This window comes from Lissotriton vulgaris, chromosome 7 (genome assembly GCF_964263255.1).
Source record: "Lissotriton vulgaris chromosome 7, aLisVul1.2, whole genome shotgun sequence".
In the NCBI taxonomy this organism is placed as follows: domain Eukaryota; kingdom Metazoa; phylum Chordata; class Amphibia; order Caudata; family Salamandridae; genus Lissotriton; species Lissotriton vulgaris.
Window position 1 is genome coordinate 659,388,254 of NC_141695.1, and position 22,805 is coordinate 659,411,058.

Genomic DNA, 22,805 nt, shown 5'->3' on the forward strand with positions numbered 1-22,805 from the left:
GAGTCTACCATCGCAGACTCAATGAGGACAGTATTTTTGAGTATTTGAATATTTTGTGGATACTCTCTTCAATTTTAGATGAGCGGCTGTGTCTAATATCATGGTCATGGAATGAAAGTAGTGGTTAGTCAACTCTTGAACATCGCCTATGCCTTCAGGGGGAAGCAGGAGGTTGGCACTGGAGGTTGTGATTAAGTTGGCACCAGCATTTTTTAGAGTCCTCCTCCATTTGTTAATTTTTTTCAGTTGTGCAGAGTATACTTTTACTGCTTCATTGATGTGGTGGTCAGACCAATCACATGGGAGAATTGTTTCAAGCTGAATGGTATCAGCCTTGGAAATGACCAGATCTAGTATTGAGCCTTTGTGGTTTGTGGGGCTATTACAGATGTGGGTGAGGTCAAGGTCAAGGTCAGAGAGGAAGGTTTTGAGGCTGTTTACCGCCAAATCATTAATGTAATTCCAATGGAGATTGAAATCTCCTAGGAATATTTGAGTATTTTGTTGTACAAAATTTGTAGTCACGATATCCATGAAATGATCGATCAATCAATCAATCAAAGACATTTATAGAGCGCACTACCTACCCACAGGGTCTCAAGGCGCTTGGGGGGGGGTGCCGTTACTGCTCGAACAGCCAGGTCTTGAGCTTCTTCCTGAAGGAGAGGTGGTCTTGGGTGAGGCGCAGGTCGGCCGGGAGGGAGTTCCAGGTCTTGGCGGCCAGGTAGGAGAAGGACCTTCCTCCTGTTGTCGCTCTCCGGATGCGTGGGACGGCGGCGAGGGCGTGGCTGGCTGATCGGAGGTGGCGTTTGGGAGCGTAGAAGTTGATACGGTTGTTGAGGTAGCTCGGGCCTTGATCATGTAGGGCTTTGTGTGCGTGGGTGAGGAGCCGGAAGGTGATTCTTTTGTTGACGGGGAGCCAGTGCAGGTCTCTCAGGTGTCCGGAGATGTGGCTGTTACGTGGGATGTCGAGGATGAGTCTGGCTGAGGTGTTCTGGATCCGCTGGAGTCTTTTCTGGAGCTTGGCGGTGGTTCCGGCGTAGAGGGCGTTGCCGATGAAGGTGAGGTTATCACCTGGCTGGTGGTAGAGTGTGTGCAGTGAACATAGTAGTTTTGTATTACTAGTGATGTTGAAACAGAGGTATTCACATAAGGATAATTCCAGTGAGTGTGAGTGGATCACTGAGAGACTGTTCCAATGTATGCAAGCAATACTGCCACCTGGCCTATCATTTCTATCTAATCTTATGATATTCTGATTTGGGGGTACCACTATGTCGAGAATGGGGTAAACAATTAATTTAGCCATGTTTTGGTCAACATTAGGAGGCCAGGATCATGAGTGAGTATGAGGTCGGCTATATCAGCCGCATGTCTTGAAGCAGATCTACAGTTTAGAAGTATACATTGAGACGTGTTTTTGACTATACCTTTATGCAGCACACATTTAATTATTAAGTGAAAACACAACACACGAAAAACCCCAAACCAATTCAGACAAATAGACAAATAGAGCAAATTGTAATACATAAAAAGCTACTGGGAACAACAAAAATCCAATCAGTAGAAATAGAAATGTGCAATGTTAAGGTTTTTGTTGAAAATTACTCCTTAAAGCACTTGCGGTCATCCTGTCATGCTAGACCAGAGGAAAGTCACAGGTGCATGCCGACCATATTAAAGTGCCAGTCATCTACAGGGACCAGGTAAAATCCCACTGAAATGTCCGGCACAAAAAGTTCTGCTTTCATTGAAGGGATACAAGTGTAGGGGGCTGAGCATCACAGATGGTTGTCATTTAGCTCAAGAGCAAACCATGCATTACAGACAGTTGTCATTGTAGCATGAAGAGCTGGTCAGGCATCGCAAATGCTGTAGTTTTGTGGTTGAGGTCGTCACAGGCTATTTTTGTTACATCATGAAGTGCAGGTCTTGCATTTCATGTTGTCGCTGTCGGCATAAAGAACAGGTCTCACAGGAGCTTTGTGGTTGCTTTTGTCATGGACGGTAGAGTCTCTCAAAAAAGGGCCCATTCTAGGTCACAAAGAACCCAAGCTTTAGGACTTCACATGTTCTTGAGGAGGAGTACACTCTGATGCAAACCAAGGGCCCAGGACCTGGGGAGGCACCTTTTGGGGATCATGGACTCACTCCAACCGAGGCCAGCAGGGTTCTGTTGGGATGTGTTGCAGGTTCCATTGAAGCAGGTCAGCTGTGTAGTTGCAGGGAGGCCTCTGAAGCTTGTTGTGTCCCTGTAGCTCACACAGGTCAGCCATCTGGCCGTTAGAGTCACTCTAGTTCACCTGGGAGGAAGGCAGATCCAATCTTCCTTGTTAGACAGTGAGGCAGTCCTCCAAGCATCAGGGCAGTCCTCTGGCAGCAGGACACTACTTCTATAACTTCCACAGGTACAGGAGTGTTTTGAAGAGGGGCTCAGGAAGTCCAATATTTATACCTGTACTAGCCCTTGTGTGGGGGGGACACCCAACATCCGGGTTCTGGTGCTGCAAAGTGTTTCCTCTGTCAAGGCACCAAACTGTCTGGGGGTGATAAGCCAAGGCAGGCCTAGTTTCAGGTTCCTTTGTGTGTGTAGGAGGCAAAGCCCTTTGGAGTGTATGTGGGACTGGATACAGCCCCTCCCAATCATCCTACCAGGAAGGTAGATCTTGTCCAGATCTAAGCCTTCTTTGTGTTACTGTCTGGAGTTAATGCACAACCCCGAACAGCAGAGCGATTTACAGTCATATTACCCAGAACACTGCCAAACGGCACATATGGTTGGGACAAGAAAATGGCAACTCCCTAAAAGTGGCATTTTCAAAATTGTAACTTAAAATTAAAGCCCAACTTCACTTCATTTGAGTAAAAACAGCCTAGCTCCATCTGCTCCCAATTGAAAGCTAGCACTTATTAAATGTAAGGTAACCCAGTGTTAGTCAATGGGAGGGATAGGCCTTGCAACAGTGAAAAACAACTCTCAGAGTTTTTTCAATGCCAGGACATATAAAATTTGATCACACCTTTCCTACTTTTTTAATGCAATTCACCCTGGCCCATGAGCTTTAAGGGCCTTCTCTAGGGGTGACTTATAAGTAATTAAAAAGAAAGGTTTAGGCCTGACAAAAGGTTTATTAGGTCAAAATGGCAGCTAAAAGCTGCACTGCATGCTGCAATGGTAGGCCTGAGATGTTTTAAATGACCACATTACTGGCTGGCTCAATGAGCACAGCAGGTCCATTAGTATCATTTAATGTACAGACCATGGGTACACATAGCATCATTTACTAGGAACGTACAGGTAAATTAAATGTGCCAATTTGGTGTAGGCCACTTTTAACATGTTTTAGGGAGACAGCAAGGGTAATGTGAATTCAGCAAGAAGGCCCGGTCCAACAAGGGCTATGGGATGTATGACGTTAGCACGCATACTATTACCACGCATACCTTTACAACGCGGTATTTACAACGAATACCGTTACAACGCATAGCGCTTTGAGGTGCTGGATAGTGGTAAGTATAATTTTATATTCCAACTCCAGTCCCCGTGGACACTAGGGAAGGTGTTGGATATAAAATTAAACGTATTCCCTATCCTAGAGCGCCCCCCGTTGTAATGGTATGCGTGGTGTGGCCTGCGTTGTAATGGTAGTGCGTGGTAAAAAGTGCGTGCTAAACGTTGTATACCAGGGCTATGTTGAGGTGATATATGTTTGGTAATTTTTTTTAAAGTCCTATGGTATTATTCTGGTCTTTGGTGAAACGTTTTGTGATGCACTGTTTTTGTTTTGTTTTAGCAATACTTTAAACAGTGTGATTTATCTTTTTAGGCCTTTTGTATACTGCTTTGAACGTTTCAGTTCTTGAAAATATCATTCCTCTGATTTAGTGTGTGGGTGGATGGAGGGGAATACATTAAACGAGTGCCAGCTAGTTGATAATTGTGACATAAATAATCAGGGGTATTCATCTACAACATTCTGGTCCAGAAAGTTGCCTGCTTTTCCACCTATCCAGATTGGCTGCCCAGGAGCAAATAAAATTGTCTAAATATAGATACCACTTTGTCAATTGGCAGCTAATCAGAATGTCTGATATAAACCTAGTATTTCAGTCAATTCCATTTTACTACTATTCAGTTAATAAGAATGGCTTCCTGGGTGTAATGCTTTTCTAGTTGGCTGTTAGGAGGGCCAAAGGGATAGCTTGGACAGTCTGACCCCTGTTGACCCTGGGAAACAGCCTTTACAACAAGGTTTTTACCACTTTGTACCTTTACCATGCATTGTTTACCACACATGTTTTAAGAATGGATATGCTTTTATAAGGTATGCCTTTAACATGCATTTAAGGTAAGTTCAAGGGTGTAGGGGGTTATATATATATAAATAAATATACAAACAATGTGTGGTAAAGGCATATGTTGTAAAAAGATATGCGATCCAAAAAAGTGTGGGGTAAAAAATGTGTGGTAAAGGCATGCAAAGTATTTTCCTGCATTGTTTTGTCATACAAACGTTGACCCTACTTTGTCAATGTCTATGTAAGTGTATTTATAGAGCGCAAGGTTAATCCAGGGAGTGTCCTGGTGCTAAAAGCTGAAGGGTAGCAGCGGGGGAAGGAGGGGTTATGGACATTAGTAGAGCCAAGTTTTCAGTTTTTCTAGAACAGAGGTGTAGATTCAATGTTTCTCAGATGGAGGGGCATTTTGTTCCAGAGGGAAGGTCCAAGGCAGGAGATAGCCTTGCCCCCTGTCCTAGACTTTTTAATATGGGGATGTTAGCTAGCAGCAGGTTAGATGAACGGAGATTTCTTCGTGGGGCTTCAAAAGAAATCTTGCGTTTGAGATACCCTGGCCCTGTCCCATAGAGGGCTTTCTGGGTAACTAGCAGAGTCTTATAGATTACTCTTTTTCTTACTAGGAGCCAGTGGAGACTCCTCAGGAGGGGGGCACATGGGCATTCTGAGGGAGCTCAAAGATTATATGGGCTGCTGCATTCTGGACAAGCTGAAGCCTGTCCAGCAAATAACTAGGCATGCCCAGATAGAGGCCATTCCCGTAGTCCAGCCGGGATATAATCAGGGCTGGAATGGTGGTGAAGCAAATATGCGTACATTCTTATATGGTCCAAACGCAAGACAATCCAAATGAAATCGTATTGTTGGAATGTTTATAGTCACGTTGATGCTGTCAGCATCAACGTGACTACAACATCCCAACAATACGAAAGACTCTTTAGACATTTCATATATGGACAATATTTCATTTGGATTGTCTTGCGTTTGGCCCATATAAGACTGTACACATAGTTGCTTCTCTCCACTTGTTTGTTCGTAATTAAAATTGACTGACAACAGAGGCAGTCTCGTAAACAACTTTACTGTGCTCTATATTGTATGTTTTCAATTGCTGTATTGAGGGGAATCTTGGTTTTCCTCATACGGGGTAACACTGAGTAAGTGGCACAGTGTTTTTGATATTGAGTAAGCATATATACGTAGTTTTTTCATACTGTGCACAACATCACGGTGGTGCTGATTGTTCTGTTTATAACCACAGCCATTTGTTCTCAGTGCAATACCACCACAAATACAACCACCACCACTATCGACACCACCAATACCACTACCACCACCAATACCACCACCACCACCAATACCACCACCATCAATTCATCACCAATACCACCACTACCAATACCACCACCAATACCAGCACCATCAATACCACCACCAATACCCCCACCGGCAACAACCATAGCACCGCCAATACCACACCACCACCATCAATACATCACCAATACCACCACTACCAATACCACCACCATCAATACCATCACCACCAATACCAATACCTCCACCAATACCACCACCACCAACACCAATACCACCACCACCAATACCACTACTAATACCACCCTAATACCACCACCAATCCAAAATCACCACCAATACTAATACCACCACCAATACCAATACCACCACCAATACCACTACAACCAATGCCAATACCATCACCACCACCAATACCAACACCAATAGCACCTCCACCAATACCACCACCAATACCACAACCAATAGCACCACAAATACCACCACCAATACAACCAATAATACCACCAATACCACCCCCACCATCAATACCACCACCACCAATACCAACACCACAACCAATAGCACCACACATATCACCACCACCAATACCACCAATAACACCACCAATACCACCCCCACCATCAGTACCTCCACCACCAATACCACCACAATACCACCAATACCACCACCAATACCACCAACACCACCACCACCAACAATACCACCACCAATACCAATACAACCACCACCAGTAGCAATACCAATACCACCACCAATACCACCACCACCAATACCGCACCACCAATACCACCACCACCAATACAACCACCACCAATACCACCACCACCACCACCAACACCACCACCACAAATACCACCAATACCAATAGCACCAATACCGCCACCACCATTACCAATACCACCACCAATATCACCACCAATACCACCACCACCAATCCCACCAATACCACTACCACCACCAATACCACCACCACCACCACCAATACCTCAAACACCACCACCATCACTAATACCACCACCACCAATACCAACACAACAAGCAATAGCACCACAAATATCACCACCACCAATACCACCAATAATACCACCAATACCACCCCCACCATCAATACCTCCACCACCAATACCACCACAATACCACCAATACCACCACCAATACCACCACCAATACCACCAACACCACCACCACCAATACCAATACAACCACCACCAGTAGCAATACCAATACCACCACCAATACCACCACCACCACCAATACCCCACCACCAATACCACCACCACCAATACAATCACCACCTTTACCACCACCACCAACACCACCACCACAAATACCACCAATACCAATAGCACCAATACCACCACCATTACCAATACCACCACCAATATCACCACCAATCCCACCACCACCAATACCACCAATACCACTACCACCACCAATACCTCAAATACCACCACCATCACCAATACCACCAACACCACTAGGGCAACCACCAATACCACCACCATCAATACCAGTAACACCACCACCAATACCAATACCACCACTACCAATACCAATGTCACCACCACCAATACAATACCACCAGCACCAATACCAGTACCACCACCACCAATACCAATACCACCACCAGTACCACCACCGATAGCACCACCACCAATACCACCAATGCCATCACCAATACCACAAGTACCAGCACCACCAATACCACCACCAATAGCACCACCGCCACCAATACCAATACAACCACCACCAATACCAATATTACCACCACCAATACCACCCTCTCAGTGCCTCTCACTCACTAGTAATAGCAGGGGCACTGTACGAGGCCGGAACTGCAGCCAAGACCATCCCTCCCTCCCTCTGTACATGCCTGCCATAAAGCACAACCCACCCTGCACCAGGAGGTGAAGTCAGGGCCCTACTACAAATGGAGTGTTTTTTATAAGGCCAAAAATAGCACTAATATTATGCAATGCCACACTGCACCTTCAAATCACGACGGCGAGGGCAGGAAATAGCCCCCCCACTCTTCCTCCTGAGCAGCAGCGGTGTAATCGCAAAGCGAAAGGTGTTGGAGCACTTTGTTAGGGGTTATAGCTCAGATCATTTGTAACTCTCACTTAACACTTTGTGTCTGTGTAATTTACAACACTTGCACATCTTCTTCACTACACTGTTTATCACTACTTTGAAGACACCACAGGCCGCTCTCTTCCTCTGATAAAGCGGTTGAGAAGGCCTTTTATTGCAATGCAATAGGTCTCGCATTTGCGAGAGTTTAAGCTATTAGTATTGTAAATGACAAAGCCTTTTATTTATATTTTAAAACTCAAAACATAAATAAAAGGCATTGTCATTTACAATGCAATAGCTCAAACTCGTGTGAATGTGAGACCTATTGCATTGCAAATGCTTGTTAGTATTTGTTGTGTCCGTAATATTGTCTACACGTCTCTGGTATGTACAAACAAAACCTATATTCTTACAAATGATCTAAGTGCAGATAATCCTATGCTAACATAAATAGCATTTAATTAAAATACAATATTTTTGTAGATGCTATTTTGCATATTATTAAAATGTATCCGAAATTATGTCATACAACCTAGTTGTCACAAAATGTAGTAGGTAAACTCAAAGAGTTGATACACGAACATAATACATGGGATTCTAGAATCCCTGTTTAAAAATCTGTCTCAGTTTCTTCGCATACTAGAAGAATTATGAAGTTCTCACTCGCCTATTACAAAGAAAAATCAATGGTAAGAACTTATAAGAGTTGAGTCCTGAAGTTACAGTTTAGATCTGACCTCACAATGCCTGCTCCCAGAGCCAGCAGCCATGGGGAAAGCAGTTCAGGTTACAGAGCATAATGAAAGCAGCTGCTGGAAAGAAAACAAACGTTTCTTGTCTTTTTTGTGCTCTGTTTTCTAGCTTACAGTGACAAGCAGAAAGGAGATATTTATAGCAACATGTACATTTTTTGCAAACCTTAGGTAATTACAGAAATGTTAGAATCTTTCTGCATGTTTCTACACATTCTGAGCTACTGCTGTTTAAAAAAATGCATATGTATTAAACTGATTCTAATATCATGTTGCAATAAATATCTAAATTTTCACTAGAGATTATATTTGTATTGTTCATATTCATATTTGTAACCATGCTCTCTATTTCATATGAAAGAGCTACACACCAAGGATTTAAGTGGTTTGAGGATTCTCCTGCTCCATCGCTGATACATCTCTGCCGATTGGCAACAGGGAAGGCCCTAGCCCAGTCAAACTCAGGACGATTGTCCTAACAAGTTCCACCTCCAAAACTATTTACACCCACCAAATTATAGTCCAGAACCTCTGCCCTTAAATACCTTCACTTCAACGCAAGGTCAATCCCCAAGCATACAGTAGAAATGTAAGACTTTCTTGCATACTTACCACCAGATCCATGCTTTATTACAGAAACCTGACTACACCTTTTAGTGCTGCTGTGCATCCCTATTACATTCCCCAACAGCTATAAGCTGGTCAGACCGGACATGGGATCAAAACCAGGGGTGGAGTAGCCATCACTTTCCGGGACTCCTTTCGAGTTCAAGGTCAAAAGTCGATGGCTATTGGCAAGCCCGAAAGAGCTCTATAGGGTCTCTCAGGCAAAAATATATATAAGTAATTAATATATATATACACCCAGTCATGGAAATACAGCAGATTATGAGGAGCAGTTGGTACTGTTAGAAGAAGATCTGGAGTCAATCTGTATGGCAGCAAAGGCACTCAGCAATACATAACAAAGAGAGGTTGTGACAAGAGTGACAGAGTCTAAGAAATAAGACTTTACCTTTTTCTTGACTTCAGTCATGCTACACAGAGAAGGAGGTAGGAACTACACAGGACCAAAAAAACAAATGTGGTGGGTCTGAGGGTCTCACTTTGTTTACCAATTGTGCTTTGAGTGATGTGCATGGGCAAAACATGTGTTCTCCCAACCACAATCAAACAAAGACTACATAGATAGAAAGCATTTGGGTGAGCAGGTTCAGGAAGGGCCTGAAGACATGAATGAACTTTGTGAGTTATCTGATACAATAATGTCCTGAGGATGGCTTGAGTGCCATGGGGACAAACATTTTGAGGGTTCCTAAACTCATAGTTTTTTTCTCCAGAATATCCAATCCCTCCTTCCCCCACCCTTCCGCTACTCACTTTTCAGCACCCCTTCTGGAATAAGAAACCAGAACTATACAACAACCTAAAGTTTGTATTCTTTCATTGTGTGGTTAATTAAAACGAGTGCAATAACAAGTGTTCTTTCTGTAACATTTGGTCTATAATGTGTAGTGGATGCTCCATAAAATGTCTTTTATGAAACAAAGAGTTTTCATTGGATGAAACTGGTATTTAAAAAATGCAGTTGGCAGTACTAAGCAGCAGAAAGGGCACCAACATCAAAGGGACACAAAAGTGGTCCTAAAAGCAACAAATATTGTCCAGTTTAAAAAAAAAGAGAGATGCAGAATTTAGTAAAGTGTTACTTCGCATAACGTAATATTCATTGCACTGGCCCTGAATTCAACATACTAATGTGATTACAATTAGACATAGCAGTCTAAATTATTGTGTACAAGTATGTTTGTACGCTTTTCTTTAGTTATTTATCCAAGCACTGAAGATGAAATAATTTGCCAACAATAGATTTCTTCCCTGTTGCAGATCAGGAGTCCAATACGACTGACACTGTCACAGCTATGCCTTTTCTATATCCCCAGCTGAGCTCGCTAATGCTAGAAGACAACAGAACAGCTCTGTGAGTACATTTTGTCTAGAAGTACTGATTTAAATGTAGGAGTATCATTAATTATTCAATTGACCTGTTTTTGACTGTTTTTAGGCTACCAGAAATGACTAGTTACAGGTTATTGAACCACTGATGAAATGCTAAATATTATGGAGCTTATTATGATGTCGGAGGGACATCCACTGCAGATTGGGAACGGTTGGACCTTAGGTTGGAGGTTCCCACCACAGTATTTGGACACAAACACTCACAGGCCTGTTTGAAACATCCATTTTTCGATGGAAGCTTGTGCAGTGGGTGGGAAAGGCCTGCAGCACAAGCTTCTGTTGAAATATTTATGTTTTCAAACATCCCTGCACCGTGTGGCAGGCACTTCACGGTGCCTGCTGTTTAGTGCAAGGATGTTTAGGCCCCAGAGTGGGGGTTCAGAAACCAAATTCACTGTTATGTTATTTCACCTTCTACTCACTTGAAACTTGATTTTAAATAGTTCTTGGCAGGGCAGACTTACATGCTCTCTGCTTTACTTGGGCATTACTGCAGTTTCTTTCACCAGCGCTAATAGTGAGCGCCATCTTGGTGGAAAGACGGGTTAGCGGGCTATTTAGTGGCGATGTACACCACCTCACCTCCGGTATAAAAGACTGGGCAGAAGGTTCGCGCGCACCCTAGTTCGATTCCTGAGGCGGAATGCCTGGAATCTGGACCCTCGTTTTTTAAATTCACTGTTATGTTATTTCACCTTCTACTCACTTGAAACTTGATTTTAAAAAGTTCCTGGCAGGGCAGACTTACATGCTCTCTGCTTTACTTGGGCATTACTGCAGTTTCTTTCACCAGTGCTAATAGTGGGCGCCATCTTGGTGGAAAGATGGGTTAGCGGGCTATTGAGTGAAGATCTACACCACCTTACTTCCAGTATAATAGGATGCCCCATCCCCGCACGCGCAGCGGGCGCGCCGATGGAAGGCAAGCCCGTCTGTGCCCGTCCGCGCCGGAGTGCGATGGAGGACGGGCAATGCTGGCCAAATGGGCACTGACTCCCAGATCACGGGCGTACTGACATATACGAGCAAGGCGCTGCATGATATTGGTAAGAGTGACCCGATATATCAAGAGAAAGCTCTTAGTTGTTCCACTACATTACCAACGATCCTGGAAGGGCCGGTGGGCTGCAATTCATGCAGGAACCAATGTGTAATAGGGGAGGTCCTCCCCGATATTCAGCAGAAGGCACCTCATGAAGGACCGAGTTATATTATATGTAATATCCGCTCACTGACAGAACATACTATCCAAATCTGGGACATACTATCAACAATCTCCCCAGATATATGCTTCTTGACAGAAACCTGGTTAACCCCCCATAGTGCCCCGGTAATCAACATCGCGATTCCGGTTGGGTATAAATTTATCCACGTGGACAGAGTGGGGAAAGTGGGGGGGGTGGGGGGGATGGATTGCCATAGCATTCAAAGAGAACTTAAAGGTCCAATGGTTAGACACGCTTAGGAATGGGGAGCTAGAGATAGGCCTTTTTAGGGTTTCCACCTCACCCTCTAAAACCTGGGATGGCGCACTTCTGTACCGCCCACCTGGTCCAAAATTGAGCTTTGTCAATTCTTTGACGGAGTTCATAGCCACACAGGTTATGGCCTCTAGTAGTTTTATACTGTTGGGGGATTTCAACTATCATGGAGAAGCTCTTCATGGCCCAGAAGTGGCTCAATTGTTCTCTGGATTATTATATATGGGTCTGGCACAGTATGTCCTTGGCCCAAAGCACACGGCCGGACACACATTAGATATGCTATTCTCGAATATTAAAAGCCTACAATTCCTAGATGCCCAGCTCTTGACCTGGACAGACCACCTCCTTCATCTGCCCTGAGGCAAGTAAATGTGGACATGAACAACGGCCTACATTAAAGAAACCTCAGAGAGTTAGATCATGGCAGAAGCTCACTGCGGAAGCATTTGAGGGAAAGTGTCAGATCTTGGAGCATCAGGCCAGGGAATTAGGGGATCAGGACACGGAGGTACTATTTGCCAATTTCAATCGGGCCCTGCTTCAGACCTTGGATAGGGTTATCCCAGAAAAAAACACGAAGCCAGGACTTCGCCGGGACTCAGCACCTTGGTACTCAAGGGCTCAAAAAATTGAAAAATCCTTGTGTAAAACACTGGAGAGACAATGGAGATTATTCAAAAAAGAGGGGGACAAAAGGACCTACAAAAAGGCCTTAGCAGGCTACCATCAAAATATCAAGACTGTCAGATGTGTCTACATCCAGGTGCAAATAGAGCAGGCAGGGAACTCCTCAAAAACACTGTTTGATATAGTGAAGGGTTTCTCTTCCCCGCAGGCCTGCAAACAATCACCGGTGGAAACGCAGGAGCTCTGCGAAGCATTGGCCTCCCATTTCCAGGATAAGATCTCCCTGATCTATGAGAACTTTTCTAAAGATAAAAGTACCAGCCTAGCTGAGCCCAGCGCTAATAAAATGGCGTCTGGGAATCGTCTCAATCGGTTCGATCCTATTATGCGGCAGGATGTTATCCGTCATCTTCAAGCAGCTAAATCAGGATCCCCGAGTGACATCTGTCCGCCCTATGCCATGGCCTTGATTGCAACGAGCTGTGCACCGGCCATTCAGGAGATTTTTAACTCCTCAATTGCCAGTGGCCACATTCCCATGGCATGGAAGAAAGCCCATGTGCGTTCTATTCAAAAACAACCATCAGCAGACCCCGCAGTCGTAAGTAATTATAGGCCAATATCGTTACTTCCTCTGTTAGCAAAGATATTGGAGACTCATATTAACACACAATTGAGCCAATATCTGGAGTCCAATAACATTCTGGACATATCACAGTCTGGTTTTCGGCTGGGATTTAGCAGTCACTGACTCCATCAGGCGGACGCTGGATGGAGGGGGATCAGTGATGCTTATTCTTCTGGGCCTCTCCGCAGCTTTCGATACTGTTTCACATTGACTGCTTTCGGAGAGGCTACAGGACTGTGGGATCGGCGACCTGGCCTTGAAGTGGCTGATCCATTTTCTGGCCGACAGGAAACACCAGGTCATGATGGGCCCTTTCAGGTCACATACCTTTTTGTTGGATAGAGGGGTTCCACACGGCTCATGTCTGAGCCCTACCCTCTTTAATGTTTATATGGCCCCGCTAGCTGGAGTAGTACGGCAGTATGGGTTTAAGGTTGTCTCATATGCAGACGACACTCAACTGATCTTCCCTATTGGGCGAAATCTGGCCGAGGAAAAAGTACGCTTCTCACAAGGAATGCTGGCCATTGCAAATTGGATGGCAGAGTCCAACCTCTAATTAAACCCAGGAAAGACAGAACTAATGTTTCTGGGAAAAAGAAAGGATCTGATCCTGGACGACTGGTGGCCGGCTGAGCTGGGCACTGCACCAGCGCCTGCGGATTCAGTAAAAAGCCTAGGAATACAGTTGGATGAAAGCCTGTCGATGAAGAACAATGTCAGCAAGATAATGAGCTCCTGTTATTATAGCCTCTGGCTGTTGCGGAAAATTATTCCATACCTTCCCCTGACCCACCGTAGGACGGTGGTCCAGGCCCTAGTAATCAGCCGGATGGACTATGGTAACGCTTTGCTGGCAGAAGTAGGGGACACGCAGTTAGCAAAGCTCCAAGTTATTCAAAATACGGCCGCCCGGATGGTCTTAAATCGTCCCCCTGGCACACCATCTCTTCCTTTATTGAGGGAACTACATTGGCTGACAGTCAAAAAGAGATGCTTCTTCAAGACATTTTGTCTGGTTTATAAAGCTATGAGGGAAATCAGCCCAAAGTACCTACAAAATAAACTCTGTAAACTGACATCATGCTGTAACCTAAGATCTAACGGAAAGGCTCCCCTAAGATCCCACGCATTCAACGGACACGCCTGGGAGGTAGAGCTTTCTCATATGTAGGCCCCAAATACTTGAACTCCCTACCAGAAGCTCTGCGTAAGTCACCATCTTACCTGATCTTTAGGTAACACCTGAAAGCCTTCCTATACTGATGTCACTCTTTGGCTCTTTGATGTTCTCGGCAATTGGACTAGGTAGCGGGGAGGTGCCCCCGGGTGATTCATGCGCTTTACAAAACACCAATAACATAACATAACAAGGGGGCCCTGCTAGGGGCCGCCAGTGCCACTTTCAGGAACCCTTTCCATGTCGGAAAGGATGACATGGAATAGCTGTCGGAAACCGTCATCATAATCCTGCTAGCAGAGCCGCCATCATAAAGGGATTATGAAGGGTTTCAGATGCACCAATGGGCTCCTTGAGCCCATCTGAAGTGCCACGGCTACTGGTGCCTACGCCTGCTGCCTCCGACCGCAAGCGTTGTAAGGCATCGATAGGACCACAGCAGAAGATGGCAGTCGAACCGCAACCAACGAGCTGTCGGTTGTGGTCCGACCATCATCGTAATTCACGACCTGGTGTTGATCTTCTTTTGGAATCCCTCCACTAATCCTTGTAAATGCCCCTCTAGTTCCTATGCAATTTTGATGATCCTTCTAAGCATACGATTACAAATTCAAGGCTGAATTCGTGATTCATGTGTGTTGGAAAATGGCCCTCTCTGAAAGGTCCCCCAAAACATTTTTCCTTTCTCCTCCTGTTTTTCTTACCAGGTTTTTGTTGAATTTAGGACTCTGATCACTTTTCCAATGCTGCCAGTGCTAAAGTGCATGTGCTCTCTTCTCTTAACTAGGTATACTTGGTTTACACCTGTTTGGCATATTCAATTAACCCTGTAAGTCCCTTGTAAAATGGTATATCATATACACAGGGCCTGTAAATGTGGATCACTGAAATAATATCGAGGGACAAAATATCGACTTGCAAAAATATCGCGGACAAAATATCGACAGTCAAAATATCGAGTTTGTATCTACAAACAGGTAAGTTCAAAAATATCGAGTACAAAATATCGTTTACAATAATATAGTTGTAAAAAATATCGACTTTATTAAAAACAGTGTTAAATTAAATTAATATTCAAATTTAATTACTAAAATATACTTAAAAATACTTAAATTATCTTATAATAATTAAATAATAAATGAAAATAATAAAAAAAATGTTTAAAATCTTATTTGTTAAAACATATATATATAGTAACATATTATAATTAAATAAGATACTATTATATTACCGTACGATACCAGAAGTGTAAAAAATACTATTCCCACTCCAAAGAGTGTAGGCGTAGGGAAAGTGTTGGATAGCGTAGGGGTTAAAATTACTATTCCCACTCCAGTGGGTGCAACAGTAGGGAAAACCGACCCTGAACCCAAAGAATACCCCTTTACCCAAGAACTGAAAACTGACCCTTAACCCTAAAAATACCACTTTACCCAAAAACCCAAAACTGACCCTGAACCCTAAAAATACCCCTTTACCCAAGAACTGAAAACTGACCCTGAACCCTAAAAATACCCCTTTACCCAAAAACTGAAAACTGACCCTGAACCCTAAAAATACCCCTTTACCCAAAAACTGAAAACTGACCTGAACCCTAAAATTACCCCTTTACCCAAAAACTGAAAACTGACCCTGAACCCTAAAAATACCCCTTTACCCAAAAACTGAAAACTGACCCTGAACCCTAAAAATACCCCTATACCCAAAAACTGAAAACTGACCCTGTACCCTAAAAATACCCCTTTACCCAAAAACTGAAAACTGACCCTGAACCCTAAAAATACCCCTTTACCCAAAAACTGAAAACTGACCCAGAACCCTAAAAATACCCCTTTACCAAAAAAACAAAAACTGACCCTGAACCCTAAAAATACCCCTTTACCCAAAAAACCAAAACCTACCCTGAACCCTAAAAATACTCATTTACCCAAAATTAAATAATATTATTTAATTACCAATTAATTAACAATAACAATAAAGTAAATATATTAGCACATTAGCTGTAATTAATTTAATTTAATAATTAATATTATTTTTTCCCAATTAATTAATTAACAATAACTAAAAAGTATATATATAAATAAATTACTCTAATTAATGTAATTAACTAATTAATATTATTTAATTACCAATTAATTACTAATTAAAATATGTACAAAATTATATTAATTAATTAACTAATTAATATTAATTAATTACCAATTAATTATTAATTAAAAATATTTACAAACATATATTAATTAATTAATTATTATTAAATTACTCCCCACCCTTATCCCCTATTAACCCAACATCCCGCTCCTAAACATTAACTACAATTTATATTACTATTAATAAAAAATAAAAAAAATTAACCTTTTTTCTACATATTATCTATATTTTTTACTTTGACTATTTATCAATATTTTGTCTTGTCAATTTTTTTGAGTCGATATTTTTGTACTCGATATTTTTTTATCATTATTTTATTCGATATTTTGACCAACGATATTTTTGTTATCGATATTTTATTGTTGTCGATATTTTTAACTCGATATTTTGTCCATTCGATATTTTGGAGTCGATATTTTGTCTGTGCACCTGTAAATGTAATGCTACTAGTGGGACTGCACCACTGATTGCGCCACCCGTAGACGAAGCCTTTCAAAGCTGTCTCAGGCCTGCCACTGCATTGTCTGTGTGCGCAGTTTACTGCCACTTTGACTTGGCATTAAAACTACTTTGTAGGCCTAAAACTCCCCTTTTATTACATTTAAGTCGCCTAGGTAGCCTTAAGGGCAGGATGTTATGGAAGTAAAAAGTAGTACTTTTATGTTTTGCATGTCCTAGTACTAACAAACATTCTATATGCAAGGGTGCCGATTTGCATGCAGGAATCCTCTGACTCTTTTTCCTCTTTCTATATGTAGAATGCAGCACATGTAAAAAGAGTAAAGAACGAGTAGAAATAAACATATTTCTCCTCATTATGCCTCCCCTGGGGAGATGTAATATTCTGATGCATTCCCAGGTCTATCACTAAAGGTAAATCTCGGAATGTGCCACAATCCTTGGGTAGAAGTGTGGGGACATCTATGCTCAAATCATGGAACACCTCCCTGGGGCAGAGCTACTCAAGGCAGCAACTTGTGCTGCCTTGCGTTCCTTCACATTGACCAAGCCAAGGAGGGCCATGTAAGGTTCTAAGTTTTTGTCAACCTTCAAAACCATGATAAATATGGCCCTAGTACATTGGGCCCTACCTGTACCGATCAAATGTTTTGGTTAGGCGACAGCTGCACTTTGTGCATTCCCTCTAGACAGCCACAAACACAGGAAAGTGAGATTAATTTGCATTCTGAGACTCATCTGCCTTCATCTGCATTCTGATAGGTCTTCATGGGCAAGAAGGAATGGGAGGGGCTGATATTTACACTTCAATAGGTAGTGTCCTGTCCACACACAAAGCACTGATTTTACCCCCAGGGTTAGCCTGACAGGCAGGACTGGGTTGAAAGGGATCGTTGTGCACTTCAGAGATTTCCTATGAAGTTACCCCCTACATCAAAGGCAGTTTTGGGTATATGTACTGGGTCTCTGGCCCCCTAAAATAAGATACTTCTGGATCTTGATCTGAACCTCTATCAGAAGGACTGTTGTGCTGCTTGAAGGACTCAACTGGACTACTTTTCTGCTTGTTACCCTGGTGCCTGCTGTTCCATGACTATGCTGGATGGACTCTGCTTTCCCTCCAAGTGAACTCCAAAGGCTCGGTAGCTTGCCTCTTGTTCTTCTGAAGTCTCAGGGATATAAAAGACAATTCTTTCGGTGCTGCTGGACACTACATTCTGTGAGTCCTACCCTTGCCTGAGGTGCCCCTCCAGGCTCTGTGCCTCAGATGTAGGTTCTACAGCTGTTTCATTAATACCCGATGCACTGCATCGACTGTGTGAGAAATTACGCTGCATTGCCCTTCAACTCTGATGCAGAGGCTGCCCGGTGAAAGCAGTTTCACAGCCTGCACAGCTCGACAACAATGCTCTGCATAGCTCAACAACAATGCATTGACTTCACTTCACTGAAGCTCGACGACGGTGCAGACACCAGACTGCATGGTAAAGATTAACACTTTACTGCATCAAGGCACCTCCTCAGTGGGCCCTGCGTGGGTCCTGTAGCCGGCCTGTCCTCCATTACATTTGGCCTGAAATGTGGATTTGAAGCAGTCCCTTGCAACCTCAAGTAACATTTTGATCCCTAGTGACTTCTAAACACTCTTTTAATCTTTATAATTTCATAACTATGGTTCTACCCATTAGATTAGGTTGTTATGGCCTTGAGTTATTCATGAAAATATAATCTATATGTTTAACCTACTTGTGGTGTATTCATTGCGTTATTGTGTGTGTGTGTGTGTGTTGCACAAATACTTTACATATTGCCTCTTTAGGTAAGCCTGACAGCTCAGTGTTAAGCTACCATATGGTGAGCACAGGTTATCTTTTAGTGTTTATCTAGCTTGCCCTGTCTAAAGTGGTGGTTCCTTCCAGGCCGGGTGCCAGGAATTCCACTTCTAACAATGTGCATTCCTTGCTTGTTTTTGCTAGTACCAAATAGTGTCTAGGCAGCGAAATTCTTTTAGGTTTCACTTCTGAAATCGAAATCTGATACAGGTACTTGATGTTTCTCTCACCTGGTTACTAAGTTTGTCTTGAGCTCTGTGGTGAGTGAAAATGGTTGTAAACTATGCATGCTTGTGATGTCAGTAAGGGCCATGGGTTCTGGTGTCCCACTTGAAACACCTGTTCCTGTACACTACATTCCCTTTATTTCTTGCTCCCAATCCAGTCACTAGAGAGTGATGGAGCTTCTGTCCATGGACAAAGGAAAGGAGAGGGAATCGAATTTCTGTGGGACAGTTGCCTTGTTAGATAGCAGGTAATATTCATGATAATCCATAAGGAAGACTTCAATTGGGACACATCTCCTGTATCTTCACAGGCATGATTGTTAGAACAAACAACGCTTTAGTGATTGCCACAATACTAGTGGGCTAATCAAAGTGGGGGGAGAGAGAGGTACGTAGTGGACCTAGACTCCTGTTTCATACAAACAACCAAAAGAAGTCCACTAGAAAATGCACTGACTATATCATTCCAGGCGTCTTGGTGATCCCTAAGGGAAACAAAGAGTTTTCTTAAAGTAACCATCACCCACCAAAAGGTCCCTTGGCGGCTTAATCATCGGATTCTCAATCAACAAGAGAGGGTCCCTGAATTCAAAGGATACCAGGAGAGGGAGGCAGGGAATAAATCAGAACAAGAAAAAACCTCTCCTAGGTAACATAATAATACAAAGGTAGTAGTATATCCTTCATTAAATATACATCAACACTGTCCCACAACACAAAATTATTTGAAAAACATTATGCTTTTTTATTTTTGGACATAAAAGATGTAATCATAACAAAATAGTGTCATCCAAATTCACATTCAATATATACAATTTCTTCATTTACATATTTTTACAATGTCCCCCAAGAACAAACTATCATAAATTCAATCATCTAATAACACCACACATCCTCACATTCATCAATCATACCATACCTCACTAAACCACAGTGCATCAAATTAGGCAAAACATCACAGTGATAATAGTACCAAAAATATATATATACACACACAACTTTACAACAAAAGGAGGCGTCGACGCGTGTTTCGGAATAGGATCAGTGTCCACAGTTCCTACGTCAGGGCACAGAAAACTATAATTTCTTGTAGGCAGAACTTTCCTTGATATTTAGAATTAAATCAACCAAATAAAATGACAAAAGGGGCTCAATCTTCAATTTCAATAAACATGGTTATATCATTGCGTACTTTGCTAAATTTCAAAGATGCAAGGGCCGTTAAGTAACATAATTCTGGCATGTTGTGATTGGCACAGGAATCTTAGAAGTCAAAAGATGACCTGATCCTAGAATTATTTTTTTTCATCATCGGGTTCTTCTCGCCCTGTTGCGGGACAGGGTGTGCTACGACCAACGGAGACGTGGGAGCACTTTTTGGAAGGTGTGGGCTATGTTGCTAATGTAGGAGTGGAAGGGTCAGAGGCAATTGTGAAAAATTAAAAAATACCTAGCCACTTAGAACCTACATTTTAATTAATGCTGTGGCTGGTATTGTTAAAAAAGGAGGGTTCAGGGAGGTGCACAAAGTAATGGATGTGTAACTTCCAGTCTACATGTTTCAAGCCTTACCCCTATGGCTTTTCGTCAGGACAATGTTACTTTATGCAAACACAAGGAGATAATGGACAGAGCACTTAAACTTTTGAGACACTCACCCCCAGTCACAGATCTGGGTTGAATCCATCATCGTTCTTTAGCTCACTTCACCACCCCACTTCAGACACAGCTATATGCAAATCAGTCATGACCCTTTGCCTCATGGAAACAGTCCAGCCTGAACTGTCAAGCCATGTCTTCCCTGGACCGGAAACAAGCATCCTGGGAACGGTTTCGGGCTAACAGCCCTCATCAGCCAGGCTAGCTTGAATCCAGTGGATAAGTGAGCAAGGGACCCACATCTGGGCATACCCTGCCAACTTAGGGCGAACAAGGAAAACACAAGGAGATTATGGACGGAGCGCTGCAACTTTTCAGACATTCACCCCCAGTCACAGATCTGGGTTGAATCCATCATCGTTCTATCGCTCACTTCGCCACCCCAATTCAGACATAGCTATATGCTATAATCAAATACGTCTTGACCCTGTGCGTCATGGGAACAATCCAACCCGAACTCCTTGTGTTTGCAATGTTAATTGATACCTAGTACCACTCCTGAATAATTCCAGGTGGACTCCTTAGTGCATATCAAGGGACTAAAAACTGTGCCTAATACAGTACATACTTGGTATAATGCTTCAATATAGTCTGGAAAGATAAGAATTTACAAGAAGGATGAACTTAACAATGAAGTTATGTAGTGTAAAACACATCACCAATATGTGGAAAACAATGTAATAGATTTTTCTATAACTTAGCATTTGTCATGGTGCCATTCTAGAGTATTACATAAAAGACAATACAAAACATAAAACATAAATCACACACTCTATGGAGTCCTCATTGTAGAGTCACTCCTTATATAATTATGTCCAGCAGTATACTTAGTTTGTAGGTATTTGATTATGTTATCAAACCGTATACCTTCATGGTCGAGGCGATTACATAGACAAAAAATTGAGAAAATACTGAATTATTTCCTTAATTTTGCCCCATGAACTCTATTCAGGAGGGGATGGGCGCTTGTAGTCACACACTGAAAACAAGCAGAGTTATATCAATATAATTGTATACAACAATGTGTTCAGTTGAAAGTGACGCTCGTTAGCAAAGGGGGAGCGGCTATGCCGTACTCACTTTGTCAAAGCTGCACCCTCGCCCAGTGCATTATGCCAGCCCGTGGCTCTGAAAGTAAATGCAAGTGGCGAGACCGCCCTGTTAAATGTCGGGTCGGCTCGCGTTCACGTGTTAGGTGGTAAAGGTAACTAGACCGTTAAAAATCCAAGATGCCCGCTGGTTTGTGGCCGCTTCTGGTGTGTTCTGGGAAGGTGGCTTAGCGCTCTTGTTTGAGCTTAATTGATGACAAAAAAGGTCCTGCTAAGATAACTTTGGTGTTCACACAATTGGGGGTCTGATATCATTAATGGGGAGAAGTGCAACTTATTGTTTGTTCCTAAATGCTACCCTCTTTGCTAAATTCGAGGGCCACCGTAACGTGTACTTAAGCCGGTGGTTAACAAGGAAAAATAGAAAAGGTAGTGTGTTCTGGGGGAATCACTATGTGCTCCAGTCTGTGCCTTAACGGTGGCAAGAAAACGTGCAAAATTAGCGTTTTCTTTGAGAGGGTATGAGATCATTAGTAAAAAAGGAGTTAATACAAACTTATGGTGTGTTCAGCAAAGGCGACTAAGCGTTCCTGTCTGAGCTTTATTGATGATAAAGGGTACTGCTTGAATTCTGTTGGTACTCTCAGACAGGAGTATCATTAAATAGAGAGAAAACGACTTGTAGTTTGTTCGAAACTTCTACATCTTGTTAAAATTAGAGGACCACAAACACCAGTTCTTTAACAGGTGGCTAACGGGGAAGATAAAAAGGTGGTGTGTTACTGGAAGATCACTTCACGATCCTGGCTGAGCCTCATTGATGGTTAGAAAATTAGCTGAAATATTGGATATTTCCATGACAAGCAGGATCTGAGGTGGCCATATGGAATACCTCGCAAATATGCTTTTGTGCCTTTGGAGGAAGTCCTAAATGAATGAGAGAACTTAGGAAAATCAGGTCAGTCTGGAAAATGTATCTTACTAGGTTACAAAAAAGTACAGTATCTTCTCGGGCTGGCACCTGAGGTGTGTATAAGGTGTAGGTACAT

At 42.7% G+C, this 22,805-nt stretch overlaps 1 protein-coding gene across 4 annotated transcripts in view; it reads left to right on the forward strand.

Annotated features, from left to right (window-relative positions):
* The window catches only part of TOM1L1 (target of myb1 like 1 membrane trafficking protein), a 561,560-nt gene that overhangs the window by 406,074 nt on the left and 132,681 nt on the right, over nt 1-22,805 (forward strand). For all 4 annotated transcript variants that reach the window (XM_086930855.1, XM_086930856.1, XM_086930858.1 and 1 more), the window contains one exon: nt 10,329-10,422. In XM_086930855.1, coding sequence (XP_086786981.1) covers nt 10,329-10,422 — 94 coding nt within the window. The remainder of the gene's footprint in view (nt 1-10,328; nt 10,423-22,805) is intronic.